General features: G+C 41.7%; 1 protein-coding gene across 2 annotated transcripts in view; it reads right to left on the bottom strand.

The window, feature by feature from the left end:
* The window catches only part of LOC138612563 (serine/threonine-protein kinase D3-like), a 32,322-nt gene extending 11,134 nt beyond the window's left edge, over positions 1–21,188 (bottom strand). The window contains exons 1-9 of one of the 2 annotated variants that reach the window (XM_069685897.1): positions 20,696–21,188; positions 8,125–8,263; positions 4,811–4,942; positions 3,950–4,107; positions 1,898–2,090; positions 1,720–1,797; positions 902–1,085; positions 329–452; positions 44–121 (exon numbers count right to left, since the gene is read on the bottom strand). In XM_069685897.1, coding sequence (XP_069541998.1) covers positions 44–121; positions 329–452; positions 902–1,085; positions 1,720–1,797; positions 1,898–2,090; positions 3,950–4,107; positions 4,811–4,942; positions 8,125–8,263; positions 20,696–20,968 — 1,359 coding nt within the window. In that variant the 5' untranslated portion in view covers positions 20,969–21,188. The remainder of the gene's footprint in view (positions 1–43; positions 122–328; positions 453–901; positions 1,086–1,719; positions 1,798–1,897; positions 2,091–3,949; positions 4,108–4,810; positions 4,943–8,124; positions 8,264–20,695) is intronic. The other variant, XM_069685905.1, reaches the window with a different exon arrangement.

Raw genomic sequence — 21,188 nt, 5'->3', positions numbered from 1 at the left:
GCCGAGCGGCTGAAACCGGAGCCGAGCAGACCGGGTCTCCTACCTTGTAAAACTTGGCTCCACTTTCATTCTGAAACAGAGTCAGACACTTGCTCTCCAGCCTCCAGTAATGTCTCTTCCTCTGTGAACACAAAACAAAACATTCATCAGGATTAAAACAATTTCAATGTTTTTTTTTGACTGTTTATGGTCTACTTTTTTATGCAATAGCCTTTCAGTATATTAAATGTAATTAAAGGCTCTATATACTGTAGAGGTTACGTGGTGGACTCCATCATTTCCACCTGTATGTAGTATATACATGTGTGTGTGTTGTATCTCTTTTCACCAGGTTGTCGTGGCTGGTGTAGTGAACCATCCAGCCCTCTTTAACCACCGTGGAGCTTTTCCTCTTTGTGTGTTTGATGGACTGAACTACTCGCATCAGAGGGATGTTAGTGCTGGTGGACGGGCTGCATGCAAACAAAGAAAAACAAAAAACACAGGAAAAAAGACATTTTTTAAAACACAGACATAAAAATACAATAAAATTAAAATAATTATAAAAACAGCATCAAACAATGATTAAGTAGCTGAGTTTAAAGTGAGCCAAAAACAAATGTAAGAGTCATAAAATGACCAAGCTGACCCAGCAAAACAGGTATATATGCTGCAATACTTAGCCCATTTAACTACCTTTAAACAGGATAAGCTACAAGTCATACCAGACCAAATAAAGGTGTCGCAATGAAATGCTTGATTTATGAGGAATCTATATTAAACAACCTTTTGTATCTTTTGTAAAGAAGAATGTGTTCTTTAACACCGACAGGAAACTAAAGTTTTGTCTGGATCAACAGTATGAATGATTTTTGTTTAATGTGTGTATCAAAATATAAGTAGCATAATAATCCCGCCTCACCTGATGGCTCTGAGCGTCTCGTCGTCCTTCTCGCTGTCCGTGCAGGGACCCTCGATGAAGAACAGTTTGTCGTCGGGGTTCGACAGCTCGTCCTGCTCATCCATGCTGTGACCTCCGTCGCTGTTCATGTCGCAGTTGTCGACCTCCATGGTCACCTCGGAGTCCGGGCTGGGACTGGCTGGTTCTGAAAGAACACAAAAAAAACTTTAAAACTTCACAACAAAATAAAACAAACAGGAAAATGAAAAAACCTTTTAGGGAGTAATTTTTCTATATTTTATGACCTGTGAATAATTGCCTAATTGCATAGAAAATTAAACTGAAAATAGATTTATTTTCACAACATATTTTCTGCTCTGTTTTACTATCACACAAGGCAATTGTGGTCGTCGTCCTTCTTTAGCCTCACTTTCTGCCAAAAACTGTATCCAGTAGAAAGGATAAACGCCTATTGTGAAGTGGTCTTTAGGCATGTCCCAACCTCAGTACAGTCCCAATTCAAGTTCTGGTTTAAATGTCTGGAGAGGTTCTTTCTCGGCCTCTTTTCACAGGGATACTTTTAAAGAAGGTGCGTATCATAGAATGCATTTTGTATGAATAAAAGGAAAAGGGAAGGGCCGCCAAACACACAACCCCACCCATTAACACCCATTTGTTTTGTGAATTTCAGAGGTTGTTTTTCCTACATTTACCACTTATATTTCAGAGAATTAAGTAGCTTTAATATTGTTAACCTTTTTCGTTAATATATATGACATTGTGGATAGTTGGTGTACAGGTGTGTTCTGTCAGAGCAGCGAACAACAGAACAAACTCACCTCCGTTAAAGTCGACCTCACCGAGGCAGTCTCGAGGAACTTTGGCCGCACATCTCTTATGGCAGTTAAATTTACAATCTAAGGGTAAAAAGATGAGTAGAATGTAAAAGGTTTAGTCACACAGACATCCATTATAGCTACATTTATTCTATTTTTCTTCGTGTGTGAGTGTCGTCACCTTTGCACTGCATCCCCTGGCGGAAGAGGCCCTTCAGCAGACGCTTGCAGAACTGGCAGATGGTGGGGCGGGTGTAGGTGTGGACGGAGAAGGTGTGTGGGACTTTGACTCGACCCAGGACCATCTTCTCCATCCAGATGGGACGACCGCTCAGCAGGGAGTTCCGCTTCCCGGCACCCAGGAGGGGGCGCTGCTTTGAGAGAGGAAGGAGAGAGAGAAGAAAAAAAGGATAATATAAGGAGAGGTAGAAACACACTCCAAAGAATTACATTTAAATATGTAAAAATATACGACCAAATACTAGATTTGATATCTCATAGGAAAGAGAAAAGACTTTTGTTAAATACATTTAAGACTTTTTTTTTACCTTCTAAGACCTTCACGTTTTTAGGGAAGTGAATTCAAAAGTTTTCAGGACCTGCAAATATTCTGTATGTTTTTTTCTATACAAAAAAATCCCCTAAATTCTCCAGGAGATTCTAGATTTGGAGGATTCTCTCTGACTGTGAAAATACACTACAGATGAATCATTTTTTATCCACTACAACAATGTCTGTCCTTGTACAACACAGAGCTGGATAGAGAAGGAAGCAGGTAACAACATAATGAGCCTGAATTAGCACAGAGAAGTTTGATAACCACCTCCTCAAACTGTCTTATTGATCTCCTTTGAAGAAACCTTGTGACTAATCAAAGAGCAGATGATCTGCAAAGAGCTTTGAAAATGAGAAATATACAAATATGTGTCGATACAAAGACTTGACATCACAGATAAGACATCTTAATGCGGAAATGTTGCACATTATATCTTTAACAAACAGGGCTTGTTCTCTCTGTGTTTGATGGTTCAGTGTGTGTGTGTCTGTGTGTGTGTGTGTGTGTGCGTGTGTCTAAGAGGGAGTTGACAAAAGTGTGTTTGCAGCAGTTAGCATGAAGCTCTGACTGTGAAACACTTTGTTCACTGGTTTGAACGGGATGGAAAATCCAGTGGCTAGCCTCCAGCCATTTGAGAGAGAGAGAGTGAGTGAGTGAGTGAGTGAGTGAGTGAGTGAGTGTGTGTGTGTGTGTGTGTGTGTGTGTGTGTGTGTGTGTGTGTGTGTGTGTGTGTGTGTGTGTGTGTGTGTGTGTGTGTGTTTGTGAAAATAGCTACTGAAAATGGCTCACTGGTTGCACATTGTAGATCTGCTTGCATGCAACTTGTGTTTTCACTACTTGTCCATCTCAAAACTTACTTTCACTTCACTTCTCAAATCTTCAACATGCACCTGCAGACTCTGCGACTCGACTGAACAGATGTGTGTCTTGTGTGAATCAGTCAGTTAAGGTCAGTCGATGACACAGCTTTGGCCCCAAAAGTTGTTGTTCCTTATTGGAGGCAACAGGTCCGAAAGTGTGATTATAACGGCACTGAGTGGGCTTGTGGTTAGCTGTGGTGAACCTGTGAATGTAGACGAGTAGGGGGGAAGGCAACGTCTTGCTAGCAGACTGATAGCTTGTTATGCTAACCCAGCTACATACGCTTATGGCCACAATTGCAGGAAAATGTTAAATACTTAAAAATACGTCTTTTTCTGGTATTGCCGTTCAAATTTGTTGTTGCCCTACAATTTCTTCACCCCAACACGCCATAGACATTGATTAATCTCTTTTCTAAACTACTAAGCCTGTTAAGGGTCGGCTGCCCAGCCAAACACAGCATGCACTGGGCGAGAGAGTCAGGGTACACTGTGACACACATACAGCAAAGACCGAACAACCACTCACACTGACAATTACACCTTCAGGCAATTTAGAGTTTCCAGTTGCCTCGACCTGCACGTGTTTGGACTGTGTGGAGGAAACTGGAGCGCCCAGAGGAAACCAGCACAAAGGGAAAATATGTATACTCTAAATTCAAACCCAGGTGTTTGTATCTCTGCAGTAAATACGTAATAATGCATTTACTTGATGGTGTTAAGATAATTTACCGAGTAGGAAGGAAAACACACTTCTCTGTAGGTCCAGAGTAAAACAATGACTGAATGATGCTTCATGTGATCGTCATAAACTCACCTCCTCCTGTGGTGTCGGGGTGAACTCTGTGGAAGGTGGACGAGCGACGGACATGATGGCACCCGGCAGGGACACATTGGACAGCCGTCTCTTCCTGACTCCAGTGCAGTTGTTGGGGATTTTGAACGCACAGCGTTTGTGGTAGTTCAGTCCACATCCTGAAGAGGAGAGATTTATGTTCACTCTTACACCACTTCTTACGTCTTTATGCTAAGCTAGGCTAATTAAATCCCTGCTCTTGTTCCAAACAAAGGATGATTTCTTGACAAGAGAAATAGTATCTATTGGTACCCCTCTGATGTCTGTCTTTTTACATATAAACATGTTACTGTCTCTTTAGTTGTAAACTATTTTCTTTGTAGTAAGGACAAAACGAAGCCTTGTGCTGCTGTTTTTATTGACTTGTCAAAAGCTTTCAAACTTCGGATTATTTCCTGATTATTCAGACTCTGTAATATTGGGATTTGTTCGATTTATTGCCCATGGATTCAGAATTACTTTTCTGAAACTTAGTGTGACAAAGCTGGAAGTATACAATCATAAATAATACCACTTACAAAAGGTGTTCCACAAGGTTCAGCTCTGGGCCCGTCTATATATATAATATTGTCCCTTCAATACCCAACGGTAATCACCACTTGAATGGAGGTGATGCTATCTTGTAATGTTTTGCTGACTCTGACGTAGGTGCTCTTAACAATTCAGTTTTACGTGCTTTTAGTTTGAATACAGTCGGTTCATTCAAGATGTGAGGGCGATGGAAACCACGGCAGTACAAAGTACGCTGTAACATGAAATAACCATAAATAACCTAGCATGAGTAACCTGTGGCCTTGAAGCATCTTGTAACCACATCCTTACCTTCACATTTGAGGCCCTGTCTGACGAGCCCCCACAGCATCTCCCCGCAGTCATCGCAGAAGGCCGGCGCCTTGTAGGAGTGAACGTACAGCGCGTGAGGTCGGATCTGAAAGTCTTCAGCTGTGGCCAGAGCTGGAAGGAGCAAATACAGAGCAGACATGTTACGTTTCCTGTCCTGCAACTGATTATAAGAAAACCTCTACAGCTTTCTTTGACGACCACAAATATTCTTATGTGTTTTGGTCTTCACAATTAAAGCTGTGTAGACAGGATTCTGTTTGCCTCACTTTGTCCTTAACAATGTAAATACATTAAAGATTCTGCGATTAGATTGAAAGCTTCAGATCAACGTTTGTACATAAATGCCACGTCTGGGGAACAGAAATAATACGATAACAAGACCCTTTGTGAGGCTGTACATACATTCAGAGATGAGAGTTAGATGCCTTTCTCAGCATGCTTACACACTCAGAATGCTGCTGATGTTAAACCGTCTAATCTGTTCACGTTTAAATTCAGCATGTCAGCATACGGAGCAGATTACATGTAAGTAGATTAGTTAATTAACTCTTAATGAAAAGTCAGATCAGATCACCAAAGTAGCTCCAACTCAGGGGAACGTTAATGTGAGCACCACACCAAGGATCTCTAGTCTCTCGCTTTTGAGATATTTAACTCATAAGCTTCAGCTTCATGATGGCGCAGGAAGGAGGGTCAGGGGACAACCACGCAGACAGCTGAATAAATGATCTGGGGAGCATGAATGGATGTGCCAGATTTCATGCACATCAATCAAACAGTTGCTGAGATATTTCAGACTGGAACCAACTTTTGGAGACGCCGATGAACCAACACTCCTATTCCTCTGTACATTTAAAAAAGACCCTTTTTGGAAAAAGACATCTTGACAGTCAGATACATTGGTGTCCTGTTTAAGCGCGTAAAGTACGACTGGTATTTTTCCTCTGAGACAAAACTGACAAAAGTAAATCTGGAGGAAAATTGTGAAAAGGAATTTCAAACCACAACATTGAAACGTAGCCCTTTTGTAAATCTAACTACTTTTATACCTATGACTCTAAATTTGGATTGATTGTAAAATTGTCAAAATGTTTGGTACTTCGATATTTTTTGATACCACGTGTTTCAAAACGATACAATCTCTCTGAGAGAGAGAGAGAGAGAGCGAGCGAGCAACATAGACAGGAAGCGAAGACAGCGAGCGCCGTTAACGACAACAAAGCAGAAAAATAAGACGGTTACGCTCTAAACAACAAGCTAACACGCCTACACCTCCTTACAACAGGGTTTAGTTTTTATAGTCCGAAGTCGACTATGTGTCTGCTCCGCCCTCCGTCACACCTGGAGCTCTGATACAGCAACGACACAGCGGACTGTTCTCATCCACAGAACGACACATGGAGACGTTTTGTGAAGTCCCTTTCACGTCTCATAATGATGCACAAGTTACGTTAGCGCCTGTTGCAGACAGACATGGAGCAGAGCAGAGAGACAGCGCTGTCACCTGGTCTCTACGTTTTCATTTAGTCCCGACCTGCAGACCTGCTGTGAGCTCAACGCCACTGCACGATTACTGACACCCAGAAATGTCCCAAACAGCAGAATGAGACGTGATGAGAAAACACAGATAAAGGGCAGATCCTCTGCAGATACAGACAACTAAACACTTCTTATATTAAGTTCTACTATATTAGAGTATCAGAGTTTTTTTGTATGTTTAAAATCTGGTATTGTGATATTTTTGTTGTAAGATTTTCTGCATTAAGATACTTTCATACGTTGGAATATTCGTGTTACTCTCCGTTGCTGGGGCCTTGATGGTTGCAGGAACGCTCAAACCTCTTTTCAATGGTTGATCATCACATGTTTGTGATGGCAGTCGTAAATTTGTAGCCTGACATGCCTTAAAGAAAGGAAAATATGTTTGTAAGCTTGTTTTATCTTTGTAACCAGATCTCCAGTGCATCTTGCATCAGGCATGTGTTGTCACTAGTACTTCTCCTTAAAAGGCATGTATAGTTATAGAGAAATGAACCAGCTAAGCTCTGCAGGGTTTTGCAGCAGCAGGAGAAGGAGGAAGTGGTCGTGGGTTTGAGCCCGCTGCGGTTCAGGCTTCGACTTCAATTTCTTCCTCCTGTGTAATTTAAACCTGCCGCTGCTCTGCGTCTGGGTGTTCAGCTGTTAAGGTGTTACTTTGGTTTTTACAGCCCAACCTGTCAACACGACTCAGGAAATGACAATCCTATACACAATATTATGGTTAGAGCATGCAGGGTGACCCGGGTGACGCGTCAGTGGAGGAAACAAGATCTGAGGCGACCTCACTGCTCTCTCACCCAGAGGAGGATTAACACGAGAGAGAAAGAGGAAGCTGAGACAGAATACACAATAAAAAAAAAATTATGTTGTGCTTAAAAACAAACAAAGCTCATGTATGGGTATTGTTTTTTTTTTACATGTATGAATTCAATTCTATGGTTTAGCAAAGGGTAATGTCAGTCGGTCTGTCAGTAGGTCCACACCATAGAACACACCGTCTGCACCGTCCCAACTCCGTCTCTCCAACGAGTTCCTCGTGTTCCTTTAGTTCTGCAGGTTTCCACGTCGACTTCTAAAACAGAGCTTATCTGTCTGCAGCTGTTTGACAGGCATGTTTGTCTCTGTGCAGTGGCAACGACACATCGTACACATGTGGATCATTGTGGATTTGGTCTATCAGCTTTCTGCCATTGTAGTCCCTGCTGCTGTGTCGACCCTGTCACATCCCCTCTGCCTCTACACTGCTCCTACTGTTCACGTACATACTGCATCTCACGGCCACGTAGCATTCATTTTTGAGGACATGCACAGCCGACGCTCCAAACTGATGCAGGGAACGCGTAGATAAAGGAAAGTATATCTCCAGCTTTAGTCTTGTTTTAACTTCTGCTCAGATTGTTTTTGTGTTTCTTTTTTTTTTTTGCCTAAAAAGAGTCTCAGTCTAAAACAAAACAGAAAACTACATCTGACAGGCAGTTTCGAAGTCTGAGCTGCTTCCAGCAAAGATAAAGATTCAAAGAAATGGTGGAGAAAAACAGACACTAGTTAACAGATATTTCATGTGGTTGCTCTAACGACTTCAACCCCTTGACCTCCGACATTAATCCTGATCCTGTTGGATTTGTGAAGCTGGTAGTGGTTTGATTCCTGATCTCAGGGTCAGCAGCTAACAAGCTAATTGGACTTATTGAGCAGGCTTACAGGCTACAGGACTGAGTGATTCATAAAAATAAAGAGAAGATTCATGATGTTACCTGAGAGAACCACCTCCACCAGGTCCCCCTCATGGATCTCGTCCGCTGAGGTCAGACGCTGCAGGATGTTGTCTGAGTTCAGGTCGTGACGGAAGAGCAGGATCTTGTCGTACATCCCGAAAAATCCACATTCAGGGAACTGAAGAGGAGAAACAAGAGGTCAGGGATTCATGTAGACTCGGAGTGACGTTAGTGACACTGTTACTTCTGAAAACTGTTATAACTTAAACACAAACTTTGAAGCTACCAAGAACAGCGAGCTGAAATGTAGAGTATTGGGATATATTGCAATAAATGAAAATAAATAAAAAAGTCTTTATTTAATAAGATCGGCGGGATCTGCATTTATCAAAAGCTCCAGAACTGAAGCTTCAGAGCATTCGAGCAAACGACATCAAGAGTATCAATATCTTCTTACCACCCCGGTAACAAACACTACTTATAAAATCTACTACTGAAAAAGGGTTATACAACATCTATTGAAATAACTACCATAAACAGGTTGTGTACCATTGTACTGGCTAATGGGACGTGTTTTAGGTGTGACCTGCAGGTGGCGCTGTGATTTAGGAAAAAAAAGGAGCAGGTTGAGCTTAATGGTGTTTTTAAAAGCATTAAGTTGTCTAATCCACATCTGTCAAAGGGCTGTCAAAGGGCTCAACCGGCTGACCTTTGACCCCTCTCATTAAGTGTCCTGATGTTCAGAATGAGCAGCTTGTCCTCTTAACAGTATCATTTCCGCTGATAGGGACTTTTTTTTTTTAAATCATCATGACTTCATCCTGGTTTCTTTCTAAAGTTAACCATTACCTAACCTCTTCATGTGAAGAACACATGACGTGTGATGAAACCAGTTCAGAGAAATACCACACTGGGAAACTTCAAGCAGCTCAATGCCGCAGGAATATCTTTGTACTGCTGAATGAGTTTCGACTGCAGGCAACCAACCATCACATCCAGTCTGTTTCAGAAAAATCAAGTTTTCCGCTTTAAAACGCCAGAGGTTGTTTTCTTCCCAAAACACCGAGGTTTCCCAGAAGCTACATCCTCTTTATGAAGAACTTTACACACCATGTGATGGTGGTTCAAGTCTGGGTCACTGTCCTAGTCTGTTTGATGCCTCCTCTCTCTCTTTCTGTAACCATGAACAAAGAGAAACAATCTAACAGTCAGACGTTTTAGCATGGTCACGGTCAAAGGGACGGTCAAGTTAACCGACCAGGTTCCTTTAGTAACACAGGTCAAAGTGACTTGTGTAAGATGTATATTATTATTAGTTGTTTTTTTTTTATGTAAACCGCAAGCTGGCTTTACAAAAATACACATTCCACTGACAAAAAGGAGAAAAAATAACTATAGAGTGAAATCACAAGTAAAACATTTGGCCTATGAAAAAAATGAAACCTTCTTAAAGGAGCAGTCCTCCCCTGGACAAAGCCGCTGTCAGTCAAAGCTGGTGTTCTCTGTAATCGGTAGAAGCAATAATATTTGAAATTGGCGCCAAGGCTGTGGAGAAAGTTGTTCAAACAGCTCGTGGTTTCACCCATTCTACATTCCTACAACACCCAGCGTGCATTGCGGCCCTCCGGGAGACGTTGGAGTGAAATGCTACTGTTTCCAGTCAAGGACATTGATCGCTGCGGGCAGTGGCTCAGAGCGGTACAGAATTCAAAATACGTCGAGAATATACCGGTGGATCGTGTAAAAAAACTTCAGGTCTGCAGTCGACATTTCACACCTGATGATTTTGAACGAGACATGAGTCAGTCTCGGAGGGAAAACAGGAGAGCAGGCAGCGTTTCAAGGCACCTCACACAACAAATGATTACATTTTACACTATGTGGTTCTTTCAATTAGGCTAATTTGTAGGTTACATTGTTATGAAATGAAGATTTATTTTATAAGTCTGTATTCCTCTGTTCTTTTTATTACCTGCAGAAATGAACTATAGCATGTTTTTGCAAATGGCCAACAGTGTTTATATATAAAATACGACAATCATTTGTAGTAAAGGGGCTTTAATATCCAAAAAGATTGGTTTGCTTCTTTGTGAGTGAGACTGTATGAGAAAATCGTATCGAGTTATTAAACAAAAAGCCTAAAAAACAGTTTTAACTCCTAACTGTCTAATATATTTAGTCAAAGATTCAAAAGACTACAAAAAAGCCCAAATGAATTGAAATCAACTGTATGTGCTGTTTTAGTGTGGTGAACAGTGTGTGTTGTTATGGTAAAGTGTGTGTGCTGGATTTGGTGTTCAGCAGCCTCTGCAGCCTGCAGACATGCAGGTGAAGCCGCTTCCTGCCCCGGGCTGCTCTCTGTGTCAGCAGGATGTTAGCAGAGTGCAGGTAACATGCAACATGGATGCACCATTGTGGAGTGCACAATGACAGCAGGAAACTCAACAAACATGTGATGAGGCAGCACGGCTATCATAAACACACACACGCGCACACACACACACACACACATACGCACGCACGCACACACACGGAACGTCCATCATGAATTATGGCTGAGGTCCTGACACGGATACCTTGCAGTCATTAGCCACGTGGCTACACACCACCGCTCAGACAAATACACAACAGACCGAGATATAGAGAGCAGGAGAGTCTGAGCCTAAACAAAGTGAAGGAACAGTCATTCCATTGTTTCTGGACAGGAAGTGTTCTCTGAGCAGGTGAGGATGAGCTCACGTGTGCCAACCTGAGATGGCATCTACCTTGAAATGCCACTGAGTGGATGATGAGGGAACAGACCTGTGAAAGAACACGCTACCTAGCATGCAACATCCCAGAAGTAAAAGAGATGCAGCAAATCAAATGTGATGGCCGAGTTTAACAGAGACACCCGAGTCATTTCATACCGCTTACTGGTCGTTTTGTTTCTCTTTGTGGATGTTTTTATCGCTCTTGTACTTTTTTTGTTTGTCTTTGTAGTAGTTTGTGTTGATTTGTAGTCTTTGTTTCTCTTTGTTTGCTGTGCATAATTTTAAAGCCATTTTCTTTGTTTTTATTTAGAGTCATTTTGTTTCACTTTGTAGTCACTTTGCTGTCTTTGTGGTCACTTTTTTTGTCTTTGTTGTCATTGAGCATCTTTTTGGAGTCATTTTGTTTCTCTCGTCGTCTCTGTCAACATTTTCTTTCCATCTGGAGTCACTTTGTTTCTTTCTGTAATCATTTCTTTCGTTGTGTTGTCATTTTCTTTTATTTTGTAGTTTGTTGTCTGTAGTCATGTTGTATCTGTAGGTTGTTGTGCATCTCTTATAGTCATTATTTTGTCCGTCTGAGTCTTTTTGTTTGTCTTTGTTGACGTTTTTATGGTCTTTGTTTTTGTTTTGTTTCTCTCTGTGTTGATTTGTAGTCCTTTTACTTCTTTGGAGTCACTTTGCTTCTCTATGAAAAGATGATTTGTTTCATTTTCATTTGTTTGCATCTGTGTTGTATCTCTTCTATGTGTTTTGCATCTCTTGTAGGCATTTTTATGACTTTTCGAGGTAGTTCTCAGTGTCTTTGTAGGCTTTTTGTTCCTTTTCATGGTCTTCTGATTGTCTGTAGTTGTTTTAGCTGTAGCATCATTTTCATTATTTGCCACCTTTACATTTATTTTATCGATCTATGTATCTATCCGACAGAAAGGAGCCTTTTTGTGTCTTTTCTTTTGTAGTCAGAATAAAAACTAAATAAAAATCAGTCTAGAAAACACAGACGTACATTTAGCTGTCCTCTCATTCTGCAGCAGCTATGAAACTACGACCAAACAGGAAGCTGAATTTAAAAATCCTCCATGCGGATTGGAAGAGGTCTGAACCAGAAGTGAAAACGCTTCTGTTCAACGCTCGGATCCAATCATGTTAGAGGCCGACGTCAGCCGCTGCGTTCTCTGAGGTGAGCAGAGAAACACAGTAAGAGTTCTGTTAATGGACAAGAGTGTGTGCTTAATACACACTGATCCCTCTTTATGGTTAATCCTCCATTAACCAGGCTTTAACCTCCACACACACACACACTCATACAATCCCTTTTGACTCTTCTCCCTCCCTCTCACTCAACTGAAGCCACATTTCTGCACTACACAGTTCAGTTTTGGTTGTCAGGGTCACAGAAGCCAAAACCTCCCGGCCCTCACACATGACCTTTGACCCTTGGAGCTGGAGCAAGGGGGCAAAGAGGTCTCCGTCTCTGACTTTAGGCCCCGTTTGTACCGCCAAGGGGGGAATATCCATCACCTCTTAATCTGTGCAGCACTCAGGCCATTATCAGAGTGACTCAGTGTTCACGGAGCCTCAATAATCCTGCTTCTACAAGGGAGAACGGCACCCAAAACATCCGGCAACAAACTTCTGATTAAGGATGTGTTAAATATTAGAGATAAGACACGAGTGTAGATAAACTTCTGCACCTCCTCTTGGCTCCGATCTCCAGGTGATGGGAGACTTTGGCCCGCTCATTTCAGAGAGTGAGCGTTCCCATTGGCTGTCTTTGGGCATGCACGTCCCTTTAAGGGGTGAAAGTGAAAGTAAGTTTCAATGGAAGAAATCCGTGCTTTGCTGCTTACGTTGCAGGCAGCCAAAAAGATGGAAGACAGATTTAGCAAAGAACTTCTAGAAAGGACTCTGACAGATGAATGAGAGTCTTGTCTCGATTCACTGATTATTTTTTGATCTCTTGAGAAAGTAGTAAAAAAAAGTTTCGAAAAGTTAAAAGGAGAAGTCTTCAAATTGCTTGTTTTGTTATGACAGACTAAAACCCCCATAAAACTCAGTTTTCTGCACGCATCCTCACAGATAAGGAGCAGGAAACAGGAACAGCAGCCTCTTTTATTAACTGTACATGCATATAGTCTGTACTGTAGCACATGTGCTCTTTCTCCCTGATACAGCAGCTTATTTCATTATTCCCTCACACATCTGACAGCCGGATTATAAAAACACTTCATCCAGCAGCGATAAGAAGAGCACAAAGAGATAAAACACACGTTTGTCTTCCGCTGCAGAAGCTGAGAGCGTTTCAGCTCCAATAAAACTCTTCAACTGTTTCGCCGTACGTCTGCAATTAGCCTGGAGGGACAGCGCTAAAAGGGGCTGATGGGAAATATGAAGGTAAACAGCAGCGCGCCTGGTTTCCCTGCATCCGCTCCGCTGTCACCTCGCTCAGGAAACAACAGGAAGCAGCTCCGAGTGGGTCAAGGTTGTCAGTGGGTGAGTGTGTGGGAGTTTCATTCATCCACTCGTCAAAAGGCTGAAATCACTGCTGAAGGCTGCAGATGGAAAAAAACACACATACCTGAAGCTCTGTGTGTTTTTCCACGAAGAAGAAAAGGTGATTTCTTGACGAGCAGTGAGGTTTTCTATTGTTTAAAATTTGGCAAACTTCATACTTTCCAGGTGAGTTTGGCCTTTGACCTCTTGAGTGTTTGCTTTATTATAATTTGGCTCCAATTAATTTAAGATTCATTGTTAATCTGACATTTTGGATGAGCCTCTCCCTCAGTAATCAATCAATGAACTCAGTTAACTGATTAAAACCTCTCCATTCAGTCATTAATCCCTTTTAATTACTTAACTTGTTCACTTGCATCAGTAATCTCCGACCAAAATAAATGGGACAGTGCCCTCTGATTTGAAACCTTCATTTAGACACACCACCAAAGACAATCTTACTTAGTCTAAAATTGGGCTTTAAACCTCTTATTACATTAAATGAAGTCATTAAAAATCCATCAGATATGAACTTGTCTCGTTGTTTAGTTACTGACATGTTTTATGAAAGTCTTGAGCGAGCAACTGGAACCTGCATGATCCAACTCAAACTGCCCGTTCCTATTCAAGCACGCTTTTAATCGTCCTTTACAGGTTAAAGGGCCAGTTGGCTGATTTTCAACCTCAGTCCTATCATGCTATTACGGGGAGCTGATGCCATTATGGTGGGAAAAAAATGCAATTTGGAGGACGCTACCCACTTCTCCAATGGGCCGTGGAAAACCTCCGCCAGACTACGTAAAACATCTGGCGGAGGCCAGGGAGCTCGCTAAACTACACTTCCTCAATCTAGGACGCCGCCTCCGATGTCATGTCTCGTTTAGAATCGTCAGGTTTGAAATGTAGACTGCAGACCTGAACGATCCACCGGTATATTCTCGTCGTATTTTGGATTTTGTCCCGCTCTGAGCCACTGTCTGCAACAAAACGGAAGTATTTCACTCCAGCGTCTCTCGCTGGGCCGTTCCTTTCAGAGGGAGGGGCGCAATGCATGCTGGGTGTTGTAGGAATGTCGAATGGGCGAAACCACGAGCTGTTTGTACGACTTCCTCCACAGCTATGGCGCCAATTTCAAATATTATTGCTTCTACTGATTACAGAGAACACCAGCTTTGACTGACAGCGGCTTTTTCCAGGGGCGAACTGCTCCTTTAAATTGACCAAGCGGATTACTGAAGAAAGCAGACCATGAAGTTAGAAAATAAAATGCCAAAAAAAACAAAACAACAAAGACTCGCCAATACCTAATCTATATATATGTCCAATCACATACCGGTATCTCCAATAGGAATGTTGTTAGATTTGCAGGAACTTGGTCATAAATGAAAGTATTGGATAAAACCTGCAGGTAGCACAAGGTGAAAAATCAGAGGATCACCAACGTCGTCAGGTTTCATCCTCTGGGTACCATGAACGTCTTTATACAATTTTATAGAGATCCATCCTATAATTGTTGAGATATTTAAAACCAAAATATCCTGTCTGTGCTCTACCTGTTGACCTACAAGTGTTTATCTCCTCAGTGTTACAGCCGCGTTATCAGGATGATGCAAACTGAATAAATCATTAGACCACATGACAAACACGGTGCTTAATGTTGTTCATCTGTCACTGTGACCACAACAACATCCTCCCTGCTCGGATACATCACTGTGCGTGTGTGTCTGAACCCAGAGGAAACACTGAGGTCACTTTAACACACACGTACATTCAGCAGCAACATGACCACACATAAAATAATCATCTCATCGACACAGAGAGTTACAGAGGCGTTAATCTGTGAAATGTGACCACACAGGTTTGCGATTTGTCATTGATTAACACAGCAGCAGATCTCCTGTTTATCTGTCCAGGAGTGAGGCAGATCTTCATTTATTCTGATTCAACAGATGTGTGTACATTTCTAAAGAGACACTACGATCATGTTGACTAGAGTCTTTATCAGTAAACTAAATAAAATCCACTTTCCTTTAAGATCTCTGTTATAATGAAGTCCTGCGACTGTCAGTTGAATAAGAACAAAACAGGGAAGCAAAACTAACAACACAGCTGCTGCATGAAAACCACAGAGCGAGAACACGTACTGCTCTGCAGACTCCAGCTGAAGGAGACACACATGCACCCTCTTTAACTCCGTCAGCTCTGCTCCGTCTGTCGTCTCAATGAACAACTTGAATCAAACAAGTGAAAAATAAACGTTAAAGTTTGACGAACAGAATTATGTTAATTATATCACCATACTACTGCAATTATAAGCCAAACAAAGATGAGCATGTTTCTCCACAAGAGATTAGTGAAGGCGACCATAGCAGTAGTTAAAATGTGTTCACCCTCCAGGTGAAATCCAGTGTTTAACCTCGTAAACATCTCCATGTGGTGTTCTTCATGTGCTACAGGACATATCAGGGACAACATCAGCATCATCTCCATGGCTGGGCCTGTCTGCTGTTAAACTGCAGTGTACCAAGGACAGGCTGAACAACACGTGTTCAGATTGGCAGGTTTGAGATGTCACAAACCTAAGGAGCCAATCCCGTTAATGGACAGGGTGACGCTACGCATATCATTATGTGCAACCATGGCAACCACTTCGGCGATGCACGAGACAGCTGTAACCGTCGTCATTTTTGCAAACTCACTACTGACTGCTAACGTTAACGTTACTACTACACAATTTTCAAGCAGAGCATTTTATACGTCTTAAAACATGACTGGAGCTGCTCTTTAACAGTTTGCTCGTTTGCAGTCTTTTTTTCCCCCAGCTTCACTTTAAAAAAGGTGCATGCAAGCACAGTAAAACCTTCACTCTAAAACACTACAGGTGGTAAAAACTCCACAGGGAGCCTTTGTCATTTATTTACTCTTTCATTTATCTTTAACAACCCAAAGAAAGTCTAAAACGTTGAAATAGTGAATCGACAGCAGAAATACAACAGAAGACAGAACAACAAGTCATGCATTTAAAATAAGTCACATTGTTTTGTGTTTAGCCTGAAAATCAGATTCTTTTTCAGTTCTTACATGTTAAAATTGTTTCACAAAGCACTTCAACATTTAAGAAGTTTCACATTCAAAGTGAAGTTACCTGTTTTGTTGCTTTAAGTTAAGGACCTATGATTAGCCGGTAGCCATGCGGCAAAGCTCGTTTAAAATTCTCCAAACACGAACAGACCTTTATTTGTTTAGTTCTTCACTACCTCTTCTTCACTACTTCTCTTCTTCGTCTTCTTCTCTTTTTTTATTTCTAATTTCATTACTTACTAAATATAATCTTATTCTTATTTATCTGTTTTTCCCTTCCCTAAAACACACACACAGGCCTACATCTTCCTCATTTTGTTAAAAACGGATTGCTATTAGATTTAAAAGCACATCAGCCTCTTATTGTGGTCATTAGAAATGACAAATGGCACGTAATACCCCTTTAAACTCTCGCAACAGACTGAGCTGCTCGCCCGTGTACATGATGTCACCCCACGAGAAAATGTAGATGCAAACGAGCGTCAGATATCCTGGTTAGATTCGACCCGCTGGACGGAGTAAAGTAAATATCAAACAATGACCCATTTCCTGTTTCTGATCAGGTGACATCAGTGAGACGGAAACAAACCCACTTCCTGTTTCTTATCTGAGCCTCAGGTACGGCAGGAGCAGGTGAAGGAGGGGGGATAAAGGTCGTTTAGATTGTGACATTCAGTGTATCAGTTGGATCTATTTAAATGTGACTTTTGCGCTGCTGCCTTTTTGAAAATTGGGATATTTTTGCCCTCAACTCAGACTTCCAGGAAGCTTCTTACACCAAGGCTGACCATCACATTTCAGTAAAGTTTGCCTACATCTGGCATTTACAAAGAAGCAGTCAATACTGGAGGAAAATGACCCTAATTAGAATATATCTAATGGTGGACAAAAAATCAGTCGCTTATGAAAACTTAACGCTGAAGACTGAGAAACTTCTGGCAGGTAAATGAAGCCGTCTAGCTGACAGACTTTGCTCATTAAGTGAATTGAAGATACAGATTAACTCTAATTTTACAGATGCAGAACAACTCTTAACACACATTTATGACTTTCTGACGGGATAAAACTTGATTTAAAAAGGCCTTTTAGTTTCAGAAAGCGGCTGTGTGTGACCGTCAGGATCAGAGCTCAACTGGAGACTTGAGATTATGAGACGACAAATAGAGTTTGAAAAGTTAAGCCGGGATTTTAAAAAGTTTAAAGAGAGCGGGCGAGAGTCAGACGGAGAGACTCTTCTCAAGGGGAAAAAAGGGCGAGATTAAACCTTCTCACTTGATATTAAATTAAATCCAAGAGCCTCTGATGAGCTGTCACTACAATTATATATTTGTCATTATTATTAAATCCAGTTTCAAACATCCTCAGTGATTTAAACAGTGATTGTAATGTGTTTTATTACCAACAGAAGAAGTAGAAGAAGCTTCATCTTCTCTGAACTCTTGAAAAGCATTAGAGTCCATACAGGAACACATCATTCATGTCATGTTGAACACACTGAGCGATCAGTGGGAGAGTGGGAGTGCGTTGTTATTCGAAGCTAGGGAAATGTAAGCAGTCAGTGTTTCTCCACCAATATTGTGTTTATTTGTCTTATTACTTAGTATCGGCCAAGTCTCAAGTTTAGGTATCAGAATGTGTATTGGGAAGGAAATGGGATTATAATAATTAACCCTTTAACCTCAGTGTTTCCCACAACCATAGACTACACCTGGGTGGGCCAACCTGCTATATTAAGGCCAACCAGGTATATATTGTTCTTACTTTATCTGTATAACATCACCATCAACAATCTAATTATGAGTTAACCATATCCCCTCACTTCTACCCCTGGTGTCCCTGTCCCGAGCAGCGTCTCCTGTGTGTTTTAAGTGAGGAGAGGTGCAGGTGTGTGCATGACTGTCTTGGAGGTAACTAAAGGGAGGCAAGGTGAGCACATTCAAGTCGTTTTAGAACTAAAAGCTAAAATAAAGTGGAAAATAAAGTGGTGGGAAAATGGTGAAACTCCTTTAAAGGGGTCACAGAAAAGAAGTAAAAAGTAGGCTATATTTTGAATCAACACACTAGAACAAAAATATCCGGCTCTTTAGCTGGTCATGTTCAACTTTTAGCTGATAAACTAATCCATCCTTCTTTCCTCTGACACGGTCTGCTGTTTGGTGCTGAGCAGGTAGTGTACAGTCAGAACTGAAACTGTAAATATGCTATCAAAACTACCAGCTAAAAGAGGCTAAAAACTTATAGTAAAAACTGAAACGCAGACTAAGAATTTCATGAGACAAGAGGAAGCTTCTGTGAGTGCTTGTAGGAGTGGAGGTGGTCAATGTGGCGACTTACAAGGGAGGGGAACTTCCCCATTTCCACCACCACCCTCCATACTACTACACAGACACACACACAAACAAACACACACATACAGCAGTGGGGAGATGACATAACAGCAGTCATTTCAACCTGAACTTTAAAACCCCCACAGACGGAGCTCACAGCTTCATGCAGTGGACACAAAAGCAGGAAGGAGTAAATTCCAGTGATGATGTCATTTTGTAGGCCAAACTGGAATGTAGTTCCTGCAGGGATTTTTACTCCGGGTTTCAAATCAGTGAAGAAAACGAGCAAGTAGGTGTGAAATACAAGCATGTGGTTAAAGGGATGGAAAGACAAATATTTGCTGTTTCAAAGCCAGGTAAGAGAAAATTAACTATATTTTGTTTGGATGTAATGTAAGGACATTACTTTGGGCTCCAGGAAGAAGTCTAAGATTAGTAGACTAAGCAATTACTCAAATACTCTTTCACCAAATTCAGCAAATATCTCCTTGTTTTACAACAAATGGTATCAACAATATACATAATATTAACAATCTTTCTCCAGAGTCAGACGTCACACCTTTGATAAAAAATGAACATCATTCAGTCGTCAACAGCTGATACAACAATAATGGCCGTCATCAAAGCAACAGCAACCCCACCTCATCTTGAAGTGTTTAAAGCTGCAGTTCCTCTACTGACCACTAGGTGCTGGTTCAGATAAAACAGATTAACTTAAGTAAATGGAGAGCAAGCCATTCCTCTCGCGACAAAACCCATTTCACATGATTTTGATCATTTAAAGAGTACAAAAGTTTATCTTTGTTTGAATTTCAGGAATTACACTTCCTTGACAAAGTTTAGAGAAATGTTTGCAAAGTCTGCAGCAAACAAACCGACCACCCTAATGCTCACCAAACACAACACAGAGCTGTGAAAGGGGAAGTAGAGACCGCTGACGCAGCAACAGCGACCAGGAAGTGGCATTCCCTGAGAAAAAGAGTTTTACTCCGATGTTTCTCTAAACCAGACGGTGACCAGAGACAAAAAGTGAAAGTGGTTAAGTTGGTCAGACTGTTAACCAACAGAATAACCAGTCCAAACAATCAATCGATCAATCAATCAGCCCAATATCCAACCAATCAGTGAAAAGGATGGAAAGGTAACAACAGCGGGAGTCCCAAGAACAATTTAGATCATCTGTTTTTTCTTTCTCAGTCTTCATGGCTTGAAAAACAGATTAACTTATTTAGTTTGCTGCAAAGTGTGTGTGTGTGTGTGTGTGTGTGTGTGTGTGTGTGTGCAGTAAACACAGGTGGTGGGTTTACTGTGTGAGCGGTAAAACCAGTAGATTGTGAGAGATAAAGTCTGTCTGAGAGCAGATGCCTGCACGTGAAGCCTGCGTTTCTTTACCCCATAACTCTGCATCCAACACAAAATCAGCCCAACTATTAAGTTAAGTTATTAAGTGTGAATCTGAAACTAAATACTCACCAAATAATGGTGGAAGCTTATTGTGTTTGCCAAAAAAGGGAGACTTCTTATGATTCTGATACCGTTTCTCATAGTTACAAGATGTTAAGAAGGGCTGATTTTTAGCCATGTGCTCAGATAACTTTTGAACAAACTGCCAAAGAGGAGTTTAACAGCTCCCTACAAAAGAAGAAGCTCTCAGAGCTACTGTGACTAGCATTAGCATGATAGCAATCAGAATCAGTAACTCACTAACAAACCCTGCAAGTTGCCACCAATCATCTGGAACAGAATATTTAGCAAAGAGACAATTTTTCTTTTTCACTTTTTGGGTTGACCAGGTGTATCCCATGATTATGAGATCTTTATTTTGTATTTTAGTAAAAGATGAAGGTCTCATAATTATGAAGAAAACTTCTCTCAAGTTTTTTCTCATAGCTCATAAATGTGACGACTCCCGTCTCTACCATCGGAACCCAGAGGCCAAACTAAGGTCACCAAACGTACCTTCTGGTCGACGATGGAGCAGACGAGCTCCCTGACAGCAGACAGCGAGTGGTCTCCAGGTTCGAGTGTGACCGTCTCCCTGGTGAGTCCGATTTGCAGCAGGAAGGAGACCCCGAGGATGGACCCCCGTGAGCTGCCATTGGACAGCCGGCTGCTGAGGGTGGCGGGCGGGCTGGGCGACGGCGATGGGGTAGGTGGGGAGGCTTGCTGAGGGAGGGTGGAGAAGGACCGTGGGGAGGCCGGCGGCAGCAGGGGGCTATTCTCGGCAGACATTGGCTGTTATCTGTGACGTCGTCCAGGCAGGAGGAAGACGTCCAGAGAGGCTAACGACATCAAACAAACGTGTCCGACTGTTCAAGTTCGTTCGTCAGCCAAGCGTTTTCAGGCTCCTTGTTTGTCTCAGGTCACAGTTTTCCCCCTGCAAGAAAGATTTCCTCTCAATGCCGAGCATCTCTGAGGTAGAAATGAATTATAAAAAAAAAGAAAAAACCAA

Source organism: Semicossyphus pulcher, unplaced genomic scaffold, assembly GCF_022749685.1.
Source record: "Semicossyphus pulcher isolate SPU_LCO1_2020_fin unplaced genomic scaffold, fSemPul1.0.p SCAF_11, whole genome shotgun sequence".
NCBI lineage: Eukaryota > Metazoa > Chordata > Actinopteri > Labriformes > Labridae > Semicossyphus > Semicossyphus pulcher.
This window is presented reverse-complemented; position numbering and strand designations above follow the sequence as displayed.